Source organism: Vanessa cardui, chromosome 1 (assembly GCF_905220365.1).
Source record: "Vanessa cardui chromosome 1, ilVanCard2.1, whole genome shotgun sequence".
In the NCBI taxonomy this organism is placed as follows: Eukaryota; Metazoa; Arthropoda; class Insecta; order Lepidoptera; family Nymphalidae; genus Vanessa; species Vanessa cardui.
The window spans coordinates 1032622-1051204 of record NC_061123.1 but is presented as its reverse complement, the minus strand read 5'-3'; the positions used below and the strand labels follow the sequence as shown (position 1 = coordinate 1051204).

The window sequence follows — 18583 nt, the reverse complement described above, 5'->3', positions numbered from 1 at the left end:
AAAGTATTGATCTAGTGTTTGAGCACACGCTGAGCACCCTATGTCAACATATAAAAGAACCTATTTTTAAGCTGTCAAAATTGACACAGATTACACATTATGAGTTACTATTGGTATAAAAATTCGTTGCCTTGCGGGTAAAATGCATTTTAAATGTACACTCGGAATTATTTCAATACGGATTGCTTTTATTAAAATTTGCCTCTTAGAAATTAAGGAAGACACCCCAATCTCGTGAAATATATTAAATTCATTGATTTATTTTAAAATTTATAAACAGATGTAGTATGTATTGAAAGTTGATTGTTCTCAAATTCAATGAATGTTTTATAATTTGATCTATTTATAATTTGCATAATTTAATTATTCTTAAAGTTGAGGTAATTTAACGTCTGGTAAAATTGAATTAAAATATAAAGCATACAGTTATGAAGCATTAAAAAAATGAGAGAGTTTTATTAATAAGGGTTGAGCGCGGTATCGGTAGTGTGGGTCAATTTATATAACTTTCTATTAGACAAAACTGATTTCAATTATCTAGAGGATGTTAATGCTATATACGTAAAGGGGGTAAATTATCAGAAGGCTTGGGAGGCATACGCGTTCTCGTCCAGCTCGTTGAAGATACTATGTGACCACTGTGCTTCGGATGAGGACGGTTCTGCAAAACGATACAGTGCGATGCGGGAGGGAGGGAGTGCGCGATCAGAAGGGGCGGTAGTGCGCGGGGTAGCGCTGCGGCAGCTGGCGGCTCGTGTGCTCGGCCAGGAAGCCCCAGCCCAGCTTGAGCGCCAGGGGGGCCAGGCGCTCCTCCGCCTCGCGCGCCGGCCGCTCCTCCAGCAGGCGCAGCAGCAGGCGCGCCGCGCGGCCCCACTGCCCCAGCGCCACGCTGTGCCACACGCCGTAGTGCAGCGTCTGCGACACACCGACACGTTAGCGCCGCGCGGGTAGTGGGGGGCGGGGGGGGGGGGGGGTAGTGTGTGTGAGGCGGGCGCTACCTTGGCGTCGGCGAGGTCGGTGTACTTGAGCAGGTCGTGCATGTTGTGCGTGAGCGCGTCGGCCAGCTTGTCGCTGGCGGCGAGCGCGCGCAGGCGGCACAGCGCGGCGCCGCGCCGGCACAGCGCCTCCACCATCTGGCTCTTCTGACGCTCGCGCTCCCTGCGCACGTTAGCGACGTTAGCGACGTTAGCGACGTTAGCGAAGTTAGCGACGTTAGCGACGTTAGCGACGTTAGCGACGTTAGCGAAGTTAGCGACGTTAGCGACGTTAGCGACGTAGGCGACGTTAGCCACGTTAGGAATGTCAGGGCAATTGACAACTTTACGTTTTTTAAAAAAGTTTATTCAGTTGTCTTTATCATGATAGCTATATTTTATAAGTTGATCCTTCGAGCTGGATGACACAGCAAACGTGTTTGTATTACTTTTTTTCCATAAAAATAAATGTACGTTATATATTTCGTTTAAAAATATAAGTTTATGAACAATAGCATTTCAAAATCGATTAAAGTTAGTAGAAGTTACTCTTATTTTCTTAAAAAATATTAGTACAATTTTTTTAAGTTAAATAAAAAGTCTTACTGCTTGATTTTGCTAGCGTCACTGCGGGAGTCATTCTTCATACCTAAATACGCCAGTAACTTATCTTGGTCGATTTGTTTTATAACCTGTAAAAAAAATACAATTATTATCTTCTGTGCAAATTACAAACACAACAAAATACAATCAATCCAATAACATACCTTATCAGCTATTGCTATTAATTGTTCGCACCAAGCTGTCGTCACATCTGGTTCTTCATTAATACTTGGTAATCTGAAAATATATTTAAATTAGATTTAACTTAAAAAAAATTTAATATTTTGCTTAGCTTGTTACATAACCTAAGAGTAACTACTGAGTTTCTTGCCGGTTCTTCTCGGTAAAATCTACTTTCCGAACCGGTGGTAGCTTTACTTAATTGTTAAATGACGATTCAAAAGTGCTTGTAAAAGCCCACATGAATAAAGTATACTTTGATTTTGATTTTTTGATTTTGAATGAATTTACACATACTGATGATATATTACGTCAGAATATAGTATTAGCACTCACTTCTTGGGGTCAGTCGGTGGGTCGATCGCGTTCAAGTAGGCGATGTGAGCACCGAGGTATCCCGGGAACTTTTCGAGCAACTCCTCATACACTTGCTCGAGCTTCTCGCCCTCTGTAACCAAGTGCTTGTTTTAACTCAGAAAAAGTAAAGTAACATCCCGTAAATTTCCCACTGCTGGGATAAGGCCTCCTCTTCCATTAAGGAGAGGGTTTGGAACTTATTCCACCACGCTGTTCCAATGCGGATTGGTGGAATGCACATGTGGCAGAATTTCGATGAAATTGGACACACGCGATTCCTCACGATGTTTTCCTTCACCGCCGAGCACGAGATGAATTATATACTCAAATTAAGCACATACAGTGTAAACTCCATGTAACGTCACTCGATTTAATGGCAAACTCTCTAAAGCGTCGAAATCAATTGGTTTTAGTTGGTTTAGCTTGTATTCTATACAATGATACACTCTACATAACATCACACCCACTCTCAATAACGACAAAAATTGAGAAATAAAAATTAAGTTTTTTTCCTTTTAAGTTGCTAAAATTAGAAAAAACTGCGCATCTGTGTACGTTCTTTTGTCGCTTTATTATTCTAGCCCTCAATAAACTCGAATGTCGGCACCACGCATTAGGAACTTTCTAAGAAGTTCGTTAATTTGTTTACAAATTGGGATTGCTTGCACGTGAAGACTGTGACCATGCCTAATAAGTATGAGTCATGGATTACAACGTTATCATATGTATTCTACGGTTGATGAGGTGGAAACAGAACTTGAGTTTGATAGCGACGACGACCTTCCATTAACTGAGTGGATTCAGCAGGTCAACATGACAGGAAATACGGTAAATTTTCAAGCCTACATCGAAGTAGACAACTGCCTGTTTACAACGGCTTCACTCACAGACATAGAAATTTTGGATTCAGTGAGAAAAAACTGAGGTTCAAGAATAAAGAGATGAAGAAGATGAGACGGACGAGCTTGGGCCTCCGCCAAGCGTTAAAGAAGTTCTGAAAGCAGCTAAATTATTGGAAAATTACTTCCTTTATATAAGATATAAATAAAAAAATTAAAAATATACAACAAAATTGGTCGTGCAGCAAAAGGCGTCAGACAAAAATAACAGAGTATACGCAATAGCGTTCAAATAAGATATATGTATTTTTTGTACATAACTAATAACAATAGACTAAAATAAACTTTTTTTTCGAATTCTGATTTTTCTTCTCTTCATTTAACGACCACTCTTTATAACGCCATAAAATGCACAGTCCCTTCAGTGTCGTTATATAGAGTTTACACTGTATATATATAGTGGTTCTTGCCTGGGTTTGAACCCGCAATCATCGGTTAAGATGCACGCGTTCTAACCACTGGGCCATCTCAGCTCTATCAGACAAAGACTAACATTAAATGAATATATTAGAACCATAGAACTATCAAGTAATTATTAAAGAGCAGAGATGGCCCAGTGGTTAGAACGCGTGCATCTTAACCGATGATTGTGGGTTCAAACCCAGGCAAGCACCGCTGATTTATGTGCTTAATTTGTCTTTATAATTCATCTCGTGCTCAGCGGTGAAGGAAAACATCGTGAGGAAACCTGCATGTGACAAATTTCATAGAAATTCTGCCACACGTGTATTCCACCAACCCGCATTGGAACAGCGTCGTGGAATATATTCCAAGCCTTCTCCTCAAAGGGAGAGGAGGCCTTTAGCCCAGCAGTGGGAATTTACAGGATGTTGTTGTCATAGAACTATCAAGTGTTAGAGGTGTCAGTAGTGCGTCGGTTACCGAGCTTGGCGAGCCAGGCGCACGCGAAGTCCTTGAGCGCGTCGGCGTAGTCCTCGCGGGCGCGCTCGCGCGGGCGGCGCGGCGCCTCGCACGGCTGCAGCGCCAGCGGGTAGCTGTCCGCCTTGTGGCCGAGCTCGTCCTTCGCGAACGACACGCTGCCCGTCAGCGTCGCGCCCGAGCAGCTCGAGCGGGACACCCTGCGGGCACGCACGGTGAGTAGGGCTGTGACGGGTACCACGCAGTGGCGTAGCTATCGTAGGGCCAGGAGGTGCAGTGCACCAGGGCCCCGGAGTTCAGGGGGCCCTCTAAACTAAACCTTAAACTTCTGTAGCTAAAATCACGACCCTGCGCACAAGATTTCTTATTTGGTATCTATAATTTTAAAGGGTAATCATTAGTTAAAGAGAGATGGGAAAGAGGGAGTGAGGGCCCGATTCTTTTTCTATGCACCGGGGCCCTTCCTCACCTAGCTACGCCACTGGTACCACGCAATCGCACGTACGGGGCACTCTTACTTGTCAGAAGGCACGGGTGTGAAGTACAGAGGTAGAAGGTCTCCGCTGGCCAATGAAGCGGCTGTGAACTTCTTGCCGCCTGTCAATGCCTACAATACAGACCATATACAATTTAGCTTTTGCAAGTTGTATGCCATTTATTTCATAATATATGTTTTTTTTTTGTTTTTATGGAATAGGTTGGCGGACGAGCATATGGGCCACCTGATGGTAAGTGGTCACCATCACCCATAGACAATGACGCTGTAAGAAATATTAACTATTCCTTACATCGTCAATGTGCCACCAACCTTGGGAACTAAGATGTCATGTCCCTCGTGCCTGTAGTTACACTGGCTCACTCACCCTTCAAAACGGAACACAACAATACTGAGTACTGTTATTTGGCGGTAGAATAACTGGTGAGTGGGTGGTACCTACCCAGACGGGCTTGCACAGAGCCCTACCACAAAGTAGTATTATAATGTATTGACGACACTGGACTGGCTCCATTGACATGAAGATAAAAAAATGAAAATTGGATGTATGGATGAAATAAAATAAATAAATCAAACAAGTTTCACAAAAAAATATTGTCAAAATTGTCAGCTAACTAATTTTTTTTTTTTTTTTATATATATACATATTTGTATGTTATTATTTTACTATTATTGTTAATTCTTGTCATTTTTAATTAACCTTGATTTACTAACAATTAATTATTTGTAAGTTTGTCATCTCCAACTGTATCTTTGCAAGTGGTATTCACCTTAATAGGTAATGCATTTAGTTTTAAGTTGTATTAAAATTGTATACATTTGTACGTGTTGATGTATTTACCACTGGTGAATCTTAAATCATCATCATTCTCCTGCCCTTATCCCAATTTTATTTGGGGTCGGCATAGCATGTCTTCTCCTTCCATACTTCTCTGTCAGACGTCATCTCACAAGTAACATTCTTTCTAGCCATATCGTCTTTCACACAATCCATCCATCGTTTCCTTGGTCGTCCTCTACCCCTATATCCATCCACATCCACGCTCAAGGCCTTCCTCACAATGTGTTCCTCATTCCTCCGCATTACATGCCCATACCATGATAGCCGCCTTCCACATAACTTCTCGGCTATCGGTGTCACTTTCAAACTTCCTCTTATATACTCATTCCTAACTCTATCCATTCGCGTAACACCACACATTCCTCTCAGCATTCTCATCTCCGCAACATGCAACTGGTGAATCTTAAATAAATAAATAAATAAAGCGTGTCCGACCTGCGCCTGCTCGGCGTAGGCGTCGAGAGGCAGAGGCTGCGCGAGGCGCTGCTGCAGCGCGACTGGCAGGTCGGCGAGGCGCTCCAGCAGCGCGCGCGACTCGTGCCGCACCGACAGCCACAGCGTGTACTCGCCCTTCTCCACCTTGGCCGAGTACTGCCAACGCGCCAACGCGCCAACGCGCCAACGTTATTCAACATATCTTACTACTAGCGGTCGCCCGCGGCTTCGCCCGCGTATATAACGGTTCATAATCAGTCTTCTATTATCCCTACTGCTGAGGCACGGTCACATTTGAAGAATTACTGCAACCGGCTCTTGGATCTATTGTGATAAACCTCAAATGCGTGATCACAACACCTCAGCCAGACCAACATCAGCCACGAATCTGATGAGGTTCTTAGGGTCGGCCATTATTCCCTCTAAGGACCGGAGTTAGAACATTTTATAGTTCTATCTTTTATAGTTTAGGCATCATACGCAAAAAAATCAACTTTTTTTTTAGATGTTTTCCTTTTTTGTCCGAAAAACCCAAAATATCTTACGGAACCATATTTTTTTCAAAATAAAATTTAGCCTATGTTATGCGGAATTAATTTAGCTTTCGAATGGTGAAAGAATTTTTAAAATCGGTCCAGTAGTTTTTGAGCCTATTCATTACAACCAAACAAACAAAGTTTTCCTCTTAATTCCTCTATAATATTAGTGTAGATAATCAGTGGCGTAGCTAGGTGAGGAAGGGCCCCGGTGCATAGAAAAAGAATCGGGCGATCATCTTTCCCATCCTTTTTAAACTAATAATTAATGTTTAAAATTATATATACCAAATAAAAAATCACGTTATTTTCTAGCTTCTGAAGCTTAATGTTTAGTTTAGAGAGCCCCCTGAACTCCGGGGCCCTGGTGCACTGCACCTGGCCCTACGATAGCTACGCCACTGACTATAATAGAATCATTTGAGTAGTAATATGTGGAACATGTAACTCTTTGTGGAGAATGTCTTGTACCTATGTACCTTGGTGGGGTAGGCGTCACCGACGGCCATGAGTTGCTTGGAGCTGTTGTACAACATCCACATCTGCGACTCGAACTCCGACTCGTACAGCATGTCGCACAGCATCGGCACGATCGGGGACACCTGCGACGAGAGTGCCACGTGATATACTATCAAAACGACAATTTCGTGTCGGTTTGTGATCGTTCAACGAATAGGGTCTTACTTCGGTCGCCTTAGGTATGTGGAAAGTGTACGTGTTGATCAGCTGATAGATTTGACGCGAAGGCGGCAGCACGTCACGTGAAGTCAGCGGCGCCAGTTTCGACTCTGCCGGCCTGCAAACGGAAGAATTGATATTATATATCCATATGATATGATATTATATAGACGTATCCAGGTATGAGGCTAGCCAATACTCAAAGACCGAAGGAATAATATATTTTTATTTACGACTTGTCACAATTGTTTGAGTACCCTGTACTGACAGACTGATTAATGTATTATAATAATCTAACAATAAATTGTTATGATTTCGTCATGCCAAATATAGAGTACAACTAAAAAGGCGATGTGCTGACGGCACATATATATTATATTTAGCTATATTGCCGTTATTATCTTTGACTTTCTATATTTTTTTCATAAATAATGATCATGGGGTGGACGTAGGGACGCACCTGTAGACGTGCTCGACGTGCTTGAGCGTGGCGCAGGGCTGCACGTCCTGCGGCCGCAGCGCGCGCAGCGTGACGGCGCCCAGCGACGCGCCCGACAGCGTCAGCTTGGTGCCGAAGTCCGGCTTCAGGCCGTGGAACTCGATGCTGTAGTCGACCGTCACGTCGCCGATGTTCGCCCAGTACTTGGCGATAACCACCTCGAGCGTCACGCCGCCCTGTGGAACGGCGCGGCGTCAGTGCGGAGCGGGTGTGTGGGGGGGGTGTGGGGGGGGTGTGAGGCGAACACTCACGAGCAGGCGGAAGGGCGCGACGGCGGGCGCGTGCGGCGCGAGCGCCAGCAGGCGGTGCGTGTCGTGCGCGCGGCACGAGCGGCGCGGCGCCAGCTGCATGGCGTGCACGAGGAAGCGCGCGCAACTCTCGCCGCCGCGCCGGTGGATGCGCACCACGCCCCACGTCGCCTCCAGCGGCACTGCGGACACGGGCGCGGTCAGATCGCACGTGCAGTCGGCGCGGGGGAAGGGGGGGCTGCCAGCCACGCGACCACTCACCGACGACGATGTGTCGCTTGATGGTGGAGGGCTGGAACAGGACGTCCTTCTCGTCTATCTGCGGCGCGCTCGACGGCGAGTTGTCCAGGGACTGCGGCTGCAGCACCGTAATGGGGATCCGGAACACGGGGCCCTTCTCGATGCAGTTCACGTCGTACGCGTCGATGCTGCACAGATACAACAGCGCGTTCAGTACGTGTCGGCGCACCAGGCGTGTAGCGCGTTACGGTGTGTGTGTGTGTGTGTCTAGGGTGTAACAGCGCGTTGAGTACGTGTCGGCGCACCAGGCATGTAGCGCGTTACGGTGTGTGTGTGTGTGTGTCTAGGGTGTAACAGCGCGTTGAGTACGTGTCGGCGCACCAGGCGTGTAGCGCGTTACGGTGTGTGTGGGGGGGGGGGGGTCGCACCTGGCGTGGTGCGGGCCGGGCGGCAGCGCGGCGGTGTGCAGGCGCGCGGTGAGCGGGCGCGGCGCGTTCATGAGCTCGAGGTGCGCGGGGTGCGCCACCCAGGCGGCGCGGCACACGAGCGCCAGCCGCACGCTGAACGCGATCTGCTTGGGTATCACTGACTTGTCTGCAACACGCACGCTACATACTTTTTTTGTATCTGTTTCATGCTTAGGCTACTCTCTCTATGCACCTAGTCTGTATCGGAACAAATTTAAATTCACATTCAATAGTACAAGGGATATATTTATACGAGTCGAAGACTGTTAACTAAATTAGTTATGTAGGTGAGACTGAGTTTGAACGGACAATCAAATTAACAAATATAAAACTATATTTATATATCTATTGATACTTTCATTCTTTGATTTCTGAAAATCTAATGTAATACAAAATACTAAATGCTTAAGGTACCTGACATTGTTTTAAAAATGATTAACATACCATTACAGAAAATCATTACATCTTTACATTCTTTCTCTTCTAAATATAATTCCGTGTTTGAGCCTACAAATAAAAATCCATTCTAGACGTGGTTTTCTAGACTAAATTGTATAAAAGTTAGAGACAGGCTATCCTACTGACTAATATGGAAATAAAATAGGAATTTTATTATAAAATAGCAAAATAGTAATTTACTCAATGTTGTATCTACTCACTTTCCTCATCTAAATGGTTTTCCAAGAACTGTGGTTCAACTGTGATGCCAATATCTTTGGAGACATCTTCCATCTTCGGTCTCAGGAAGATACCCTTTGAATTGTTGTTACCGCACTTGATATTGAATGTCACATCTCGTTCTGGTTGATCGTGGTAAGTGGTGAGAATTTCAAAAGCCTGTCAAATATTATATTGATTATTTATCACTCTTGTTTTGTTAATTTTGGATCAGTACTATTTTTTAATAGTATTAGCCAAACTTATTCTTCAGCAAGTTTATATTCCATCTTTATGAATATATTGAGTGCTTGTTTATAACACCAAATCGGTAATGCTCAATTAATCAAAGAGCCTTACAATAAAGTTCTTAGTTCATGTTGAGCGAAGTCAACTATTATATTCTAATAGGAGATACTTTACCTTCTCAATGTGCAACAGTCCGCAGCCCTGCGCCCAGGGCTCCACGTGAGGCAGGAACGTCGCCGAATTCTCCAATGCACGTTTAATAGAGTACGGTGAATATGGTAGTTGACGGTCCTTTAAGCCGGATATGAGTGCCGCTGGAATATATAATTAAGAATTTAATATTATTTCTTAAAAAAATCAATTATAATATAATATATAGAAGCTAAAAAAATGCTTACCGACAGCTCCAGCGACGTGAGGCGCCGCCATGGACGTTCCATTCATCAATTGAGAATTGCGTAATGTGAATCTATAGAATAAACATAAACATTGAACAACATATGATGGAATCTACTATATACTACGAGATCTAACAACTAAGTAGTTTTTAAATTCCAATTGTACTGACCACTGGTGTAAGAAAATCCAGACGGTGCAGTGTTGTGATCGCGGAATACATAATAGGCTATTTGACTGGTTTTTAAAATCCATTTTATATTATTAAGTAGAATTTAAGCAACTCAGTAAAAGTTGATTTTTTTATTTCTAGTACATATTTGCCGAAAAACATCATTTCAAAAATTTCATATTTAAATAGCGCGCAAAAACGCTACTTGGACAATATGGCGCTGCAATGGGGTCTGTGACGTCACTTTCTTGTATTTTAATCTGTAGTAAAAAAGCAAGTCAAATCTGTAGTTAACAAGAAAGTGACTTCATCATAAGCCCGGCCAATCAGGAGCGTTTTGTGTCACGTGACAAACATTTGAAAAAATGCATTTTTATGGATTTTTGAATAAATTAAGTATTATTATTAACTTTCGCTAGTAAATAACCATTTTTAAACTCATAATATACACTGATTACAGTAATTCACAATTTATTTTTCGTATTGTCAAATTGAGCTGAGATGGCCCAGTGGTTAGAACGTGTGCATCTTAACCGATGATTGCGGGTTCAAACCCAGGTAAGCACCACTATATATATGTGCTTAATTTGAGTATATAATTCATCTCGTGCTCGGCGGTGAAGGAAACATCGTGAGGAAACCTGCGTGTGTCTAATTTCATCGAAATTCTGCCACATGTGCATTCCACCAACCCGCATTGGAACAGCGTGGTGGAATATGTTCCAAACCCTCTCCTTAATGGAAGAAGAGGCCTTATCTCAACAGTGGGAAATTTACAGGCTGTTACTTTACTTTTTTTTACTTTATTGTCAAATAGCCTATTCTTATGTTAATAAAATGAAAAATTAGTAGAATAATATAACAATGCAGTGCGGCCGACCTGGCGACGGAGGCGACGGCCCCGCCGGGCGCGCACACGGCCAGGCCGGCGGCGCCGTCGGCGCACGGGCCGCGCGAGCTCCAGCTGAAGGCGCCCGGAGCGCCCTGCGCGCGCATCGAGTACGCCGCCAGCATCATCTCCGCGGACACGTACGCGCCCACACCTGCGCACACGCACACGTACACGCACACGCACACGCACACCGTTACGTACGTTCATTGTGTTGTAGAGAAGCATTTTGACGACCTCTATGGTCGAGTGGTGCGTACACCGGTTTTCATGGGTACACCACTTTGAGGTCCCGGGTTCGATTCCCGGCCGAGTCGATGTAGATTACCATTAGTTTTCTATGTTGTCTTGGGTCTGGGTATTTGTGGTACCGTCGTTACTTCTGATTTTCCATAACACAAGTGCTCCAGCTACTTACATTGGGATCAGAGTAATGTATGTGATGTTGTCTCATATTTATTTATTTATTTATTATTTATTTATTTTATCCTACTACTATTATAAAGGCGAAAGTTTGTATGTATGGATGTATGGATGTTTGTTACTCTTTCACGTAAAAACTACTGAATGGATTCGAATGAAACTTTACCACAATATAGCTTATACATCAGAATAACACATAGGCTACAATTTTTGAGGTTTCTAATGTGAGGTCGTAAAAAGAACATTTTTTGCGCTTACATTGCAAACGCTGACTGAATCCTACAAGATAGATCAAAACAATGTACTACAGTATTGTACAACTTAAAAAGGTCTACAAAAAAGTCCGTGATGGTGTATGTTTATCTCTTAGGAATAACCCACAATAACCATTTTTTTATCCTTTTATTGCGATTTTAAGCGATTACTAGACTAGACTACTAATGAGCTGAGATGGCCCAGTGGTTAGAACGCGTGCATCTTAAGGGGACTACATGAGCTAAATGCAAGTTTTATAATGCCCAAAAGTATATAATCCAATGCAATAAAAAAAATGAAAAAAATATATGATAATATTCAGGATACATCCTAGCTATTTATTGATATGAAAACATGATGTAATTAATTTGGTTCGATAGAAAAAAATCGCAAAGATACCTCTAAAAAAGTATTTTTTTGTTTCAAAACTATACTTATATACATTCAATCATTTTTGTCTTTTGTCAGATTATTCTACAAACAATATACTAAATAATTATTGTCATAATTTTTTAGTAATATCAATAGATTTTTTTTAAATCAGATTTTCTTATTTTCGAACGAAATGCGTAAGCATGTGTGCGTGAGCGCCTCGTACAGACACTGCCGGCCGAGGCCTGTTGCTAAACGGACGTGTCGCTGTTTTCACCGGATCATTGCGTTACGAGATATTTTTTTGTGTAATTTTAATTGTCAAGTATTATTCTTTCTTGTAAATATATATATTAAGTTAAAATAATCTAGTTGTAATTAGCCATTTGTTTTTTATTCAGTTATTATTAATAAAGTTTCATTTTGCAAATATGGGTAATAAAGTAAAATCTGTGAAAAAAACTCAAAAACGTTCATATAAATTAAGAGCCGAACATATGAACGATATAAAAAGGTAAGAGTATTTTATTAGTAAACATATATATATATATATATATATATATATATATATATATATATATATATATATATATATTCATAAATAATGAATATTGGACACATCTATTAGAAAAAACATTCAATCAGTTCGCATAGAATCAGATTTTTCGTCAAGTTCTCAATCGGTTACCTTGGAGTATTTAGTCAAAGTACGGAAATCTGATGTAAGTGTTTTGGTTCGATCCCCACAAGTCCGAAGTTTTTTTTTAAATGACTATATTTAGAAACATATATTTTTTAATACTTTTTTAATTAATAAAATATAATGATTAACATCTTTTTATTTTTTACAGGATGAAGATAGTGGAAAATCATAACACGGAAGCTGTTTCTAATGCGTAAGAGTTTAATTTTATAGATTTTGTTTATAATAGGAATTATAGTTTTGTATGAATTAATTTTAATAATTAAAAAAAAAAAGTGAAGTCGTTACCATAGAAATATGTAATTGTTGTGAACCAAAGATCTAAAATATTTGGATGTGTCATTTGTACGTAAATCAATTTTTTTTTATAGTTTGGAAACACTAAAAAATCACGATGATTGTGAATTAAATGATAAAAGTACACATTCATATAAGCGTGTACTAGAAGAAGCCTCTAATTCACAGGTAATAATATTGTTAACATCATATAAATAAAAATGTTTGAAGTTTAATTGAATCAGTTTTATTTGTTAATCATTTTCAAGTAACAGTCAAGAACAATAGAAATTATATTCTATCGTATCAATTTTTGTGCGATTTATGACCAAACCCATTCTCATTGACCTCGTTAACCAATAATTCAATCAAATCGACTAAACATGTTTTAGATTTTGTTTTAATTTATATATATATATATATATATATATATATATATATATATATTATCAAACTTATAAAATGTTAAAAATTGCTATGTTATAATATTTAGTATTAAACAACTAATGTTATGTAATATAAATTAAATAAAAAAGGTTAAAATTAACAGTCTATTTTTTGTACACAAAATATAAATAAGAATCCTTTAAGTTTAATTGAATCAGTTTAATTTTACCATAATTGATTTTTAAATGACACTTAAAATAAATAAAAATAATTCTGTTGTCCTATCCATTTCTATGACATCTGTGATTGATGGAATTGATAGAATTGACTTCGCTTCGCTTTCGCTCGGCGCGGCGCGCGGCGGTTCGGCGCCATCTATTGGAATATTCAGGCGTAACCTCGCCGCCTCGCTAAGCGTAGTGCGCGCGGGGACATGCCGTTTTTGTCGTTAGTGTAAGTGTGTGCGCGTGATTCTCAAGGGCAATTAGCTCCTGTAGTCCCCTTAACCGATGATTGTGGGTTCAAACCCAGGCGAGCACCGCTTCAATTCATCTCGTGCTCAGCGGTGAAGGAAAACATCGTGAGGAAACCTGCATGTGACAAATTTCATAGAAATTCTGCCACATGTGTATTCCACCAACCCGCATTGGAACAGCGTGGTGGAATATGTTCCAAGCCATCTCCTCAAAGGGAGAGGAGGCCTTTAGCCCAGCAGTGGGAATTTACAGGCTGTTACTTTTACTTTACTAGACTAGACGGGACGAACCTGAAGTCCACGCGAACGAAGTCGCGGGCAAAAGCTAGTTGTAAATATTTTAGTACGTTACCGATGAGTATGGGCTGCGCTATGTCGGGCGGCGCCCCGACGGTGGCGAGTGCGGGTCCGTGGTTGCCGGCCGACACCACCCACGATACACCGTAGCGGTTCACCACCGAACTGATCACGGAACCGACGCGTCTGGAGACATATTATGTTGTTGTTATTTTACTAAAAACATAATAGACTTTTTAATAATACCATCTCATAAAAGCCTTGATATTCAGACCAATTAATATCTTAAGACATTTTTATTAATGTTTAAAAATGTTTAGCAAATATCAGACAAAAAATTCTTGGTGGTAGGGCTTTGTGCCAGCACTCCTGGGTAGGTATCACCCACTCATCAGCTAAACCGCTAAATAACAGTACTCGGTATTGTTGTGTTCCAGTTTGAAGGGTGAGTGAGCCAGTGTAACTACAGGCACAAGGGACATAACATCTTAGTTCCCAAGGTTGGTGGCACATTGATGATGTAAGGAATAGTTAATATTTCTTTCAGCGTCATTGTCTATGGGTGATGGTGACCACTTACCATCAGGTGGCCCATATGCTCGTCCGCCAACCTATAACATAAAAAAAAAGACAGAAGTTTCTGTAATTATATAATATACATAGAGCTAATAATAATAATTATGATGATATACTAACCCAGCATTAGACCAATGGGCATGTTCACCATAGCTCATATTGATGACATCTACTTTCATCTTTTTTGACAGTTCCATAACTTTTATACACGCCCTCACTAGTGCCGTTCCAGTCTCCATGGAACCCAGCCTACTATCACCGATGGTTAGGGAGATAATTTTAGCACCAGGAGCCACTCCATTCTTGTCTGGTTCATCGGGAAAGTATCCTGCTGCTATTGCCGCTACGTGGGTTCCATGTGTTGCTGAAATATATCAATAAAAGTAAAAGTAAAGTAACAGCCTTTAAATTTCCCACTGCTGAGATAAGGCCTCCTCTTCCATTAAGAAGAGTGTTTGGAACATATTCCACCACGCTGTTCCAATGCGGGTTGGTGGAATGCGCATGTGGCAGAATTTCGATGAAATAAGACAAATGCAGGTTTCCTCACGACGTTTTCCTTCACCGCCGAGCACGAGATGAATTATAAACTCAATTAAGCACATATATATAGTGGTGCTTGTCTGGGTTTGAACCCGCAATCATCGGTTGAGATGCACGCGTTCTACCCACTGGGCCATCTCAGTATATATATATTAATTATACATTTTTAATTTATTCCAGAACAGAAATCAATATTAACAAAAACACATTTATATAACACAACATATGTATTTATATATAGGAGATATTCATTTTGTAAATAAGGTAAGAAACTCACAGCACATCCCAACAACTTCAAGTGTGTTGCCCTCATCATGTACATTAATACTAACAGTCATTTCATCCAATGGAGTGAGATGTGAGTGCTCGTGTGTGACACTGTATTCCCCCAAAAATGGTCCTGAGGATAAATCCCCTGTCTCAGAGGTATCAATACATGCTCTGTAATCATATATAAAATATTATCAGCAATTGAAGTACATAAAGAAAATATAAAATTTAAAATATTATGTTTATTCAAAATCACCAAATTAATAGTACATTAGCATTCATTGAATTAATTTCACATAGCACATGGTTATTGAAAGACTTAGAGCACAAACTATGCTACTATATTTAGGAAATGATACACATTCTATTATTTTATTAACTCAATGTTACATATTTTAATATTCAAAGGTAAAAAACATAAATCAGACCAATATATTGAGGAATTTAATAATACTGCTGTAAAATTTAATCTTTTTAATTATTAAACCTTATCCACTGGCAATACCATCTAAGCAAAGTCTACTGTCATATGCAAGCAAAAGCTCTTCAGATGACTTGGATATTTCTAAATTAGAGTAGCATAACTCAAAATGATTATTCTACTTAAATGTAATGGTTCCGATAGATAATCAAAGGCCTTACCTCCAAACAGTACCATCATGGAAGAGTACACAGTCATAGGTGGGTCCTACATCATTATATTTCTTCTCAAACTCTTTTAATACTTCTACCCTTGCCTCTAACTCTTCTTTTTGCATTTTTTCATCTTGACTAAGAGTTGTTTTTGATGCTAAACAAATACAAACAAAATAACTTATTAATATCTAGAATGGTATCTAATATTTATCAATTTTAATGAAAATGAGCTATTGCAGTTTTACATAATGTATTGTATATTAAAAAGTCTCTGAATTAAATTGACAAGACTTGCTTTCCATTCTCATCCTCAACTCCCTCCTTTGTCATACAAGAAATTATACATTATTTTTCATTTAAAGATGCATAATTATAAAATATTCATAATAAAAATTATACATAAGTATAAAATGTTTTAACATTGTGAAATTCAATCAAGTGGAAAATCATACTTGACTGTTAAATTTTATTTTGGTAGGGAATACAAGTTATAACCTTACAACTTTCCCTTCAACAAGATAAGAGATCTTAACATAAACAGCTTAAGATTCTATTTTGCATATTAAAGTTAATATACTTTCACATTTAATAAATTTTATTAACATTCAACCGTTAACAGACCAGTGTGATTTTAGTCAACTACAATGTTAAGAGGACAAAAGACAGGACATCGAAATCAATACCATTGGTTGAGAGCTATCTTAAAGCTTAATATGGCATTGAATGTTAATTAAACATTGGAATTAAGATTGAAGTAGACTTATAAGTTTAATGGAATAGTGTTGCATTACGAATAAATAAATATTAAGAACAAACTGTTTTAATGCACAGTATTGTAAAGCTATTAGCAAATCCCTTGGAATAAGTGAATGTAATGTATGTTTATATTTCATCCTTGATATATTTACTGTACACAAACCACTTTAACATGTTCACAAAACTTACAATTTTCATCTTCAAAGTCCTGTAATTGTTTTGTAGCCTCAGCTAGTGCAGGTTTGTAACCTACATCCCAAAGATGTTCCTTTCTATGATCTTGCAAGCGTTCCTTAACTTTTGTAGGATATAAACTAAATGGATATAGAACACCCACTCTCCATTCCCCTGTTGGATTATTCCATGATTCTGGAATCTTTAACACATGAATTTTATGAATAAAAATTGATATAACATATCTAAACAGTGAACTAAATACACAACAAAAAACATTTTTTTATAAAGCCATAAATTATTAAAAGTAATATGATGAATAGAAACAAAATATAAATTAAAGCAAAGTTCAGTGGTTTAATAATTTTATAAGAGGAAAAATTAATTTAAACTGATTAAATAAATCATCGACATTATTTAAGTTCATAATATGAATATTTTAGAATGTAATTATCCTTAAAAGGAAAAAAACCAGCTTAGCAACTGTTTAGGTGTCAAGGTATAAATGACAAAGAACAGCTGTGAACATATGACACGAAGTCAATAACCTAGTATGTTACAACTTTATTTTCAATTTCATAAATTAGCTCAACAAGCAAATTATAACTATTAGCGCAACAAAAAGAACAGCAACGATTTTTAATAATAAAATAAAATTACTTTTAGCTTGCGACCCGTGATGCCGGTAATACATCCATCAACGACCTTACGAATGATTGTGCTAGTATCCACATCACCGCAACCACTGCAGTCAAATCTTTCTATGACCTTTGTCTCTCCAGTACTAGTCACCTAAGTCATAAAATATTAATTTTAGTGAAAATATTCAACAAAATTGCAACCAAACAAATCGTGACAAGTCAATTTTTTACCTTAAGCCCTGCCGCTGCCGGATCGACACCCGAATCCAGAATAGCAATAACTGTGTTTCTGCCATCGTATTTTGGGTATTTTGTTAAAAATGAAACCACCCCTGTTTCTTTTTTAGGTAATAATCCCCAAACAGGGAAATCACAATCGATCGGTACGTCTGCCATTTTTGATGACCGTATACCTTGTGTACAGATTAAATTAAGAAATGGTTAATCGTTTTTTGTTGGTTACGAAAGGCGATAAGAAAAGAAAAATATATTTAGCCCGAGGAAATTTTTGAAATAAGCAACATATTAATGTAACGTATTCAAAAGAAAGATGTATACAATAATTTATTTATTAATATTCTTCAAAGTATTTTTTATGAATATCATACATTTTCAAAATTACTCGATTATTATGTAAAGAAGGAAAATTAATATTTTAAGACTTTCCATTAAATTTTTAACTCGGAAAGTATTAGCAATATAGTTTTAAGTTCTAAACATAGTTATTTAAAAATTTAATACCCATCTTACATCAGATAAAAAAATTTTATTATCTGGATGTCGAATTTATTTAAGGTTGACAAGTTTGATCTATACGTCATTGTCATTCTTCGAAATAAAATAATTTTGCGATTATTATTTGAATAATCGTAATTAATATGTGGTACGAAATTATACCTAGTTTCTTAATCATTACAGCCGGCCTGGGGCTACCCGGTTGGGGTCTTTATCACATACATAATTTAACTTTAGGGAATGTAAGTTTACACTTAAAATTCTATTAGGTAACAAGGTCTCTTAATAGTAAAATTATAAGAGAACCATAGATAATACCTTGTAACCAATTCTTTTAAGCTTCAACAATTTTATATATATGATTTTTGC

The 18583-nt window shown here is 39.1% G+C and overlaps 1 protein-coding gene and 1 long non-coding RNA gene across 2 annotated transcripts; one reads left to right on the top strand and one right to left on the bottom strand.

Moving 5' to 3' along the window:
- Positions 1–208: 208 nt before the first annotated feature.
- On the bottom strand, positions 209–17919 carry LOC124544030 (tripeptidyl-peptidase 2). The gene is made up of 25 exons (XM_047122417.1): positions 17711–17919; positions 17499–17630; positions 16854–17040; positions 15915–16062; positions 15280–15443; positions 14580–14823; positions 13939–14069; positions 10687–10849; positions 9637–9707; positions 9413–9552; positions 8992–9169; positions 8294–8459; positions 7887–8053; positions 7629–7807; positions 7339–7553; positions 6885–6996; positions 6680–6802; positions 5665–5820; positions 4411–4499; positions 3896–4092; positions 2094–2205; positions 1742–1814; positions 1581–1666; positions 999–1158; positions 209–915 (listed from the first exon to the last, which is right to left on the bottom strand). Exons 1-25 carry the CDS (start codon positions 17873–17875, stop codon positions 706–708), a joined length of 3768 nt encoding a protein of 1255 aa, XP_046978373.1. The 5' UTR covers positions 17876–17919; the 3' UTR covers positions 209–705.
- LOC124544037 lies at positions 12202–12960 on the top strand. Its single transcript, XR_006967514.1, has 3 exons — positions 12202–12259; positions 12597–12641; positions 12820–12960. It is a non-coding gene; the product is annotated as an uncharacterized LOC124544037 (long non-coding RNA).
- Positions 17920–18583: the final 664 nt, after the last annotated feature.

Excerpts from the sequence above, each read along its gene's own strand:
- LOC124544030 (XM_047122417.1), bottom strand. The coding sequence starts at position 17,875 with ATGGCAGACGTACCGATCGATTGTGATTTCCCTGTTTGGGGATTATTA. Across the intron at positions 14,824-15,279 it reads TGAAGTTGTTGGGATGTGCT|CAACACATGGAACCCACGTA; the intron begins GTGAGTTTCTTA and ends GATATATTTCAG. Across the intron at positions 9,553-9,636 it reads TCACGTCGCTGGAGCTGTCG|CGGCACTCATATCCGGCTTA; the intron begins GTAAGCATTTTT and ends TATATATTCCAG.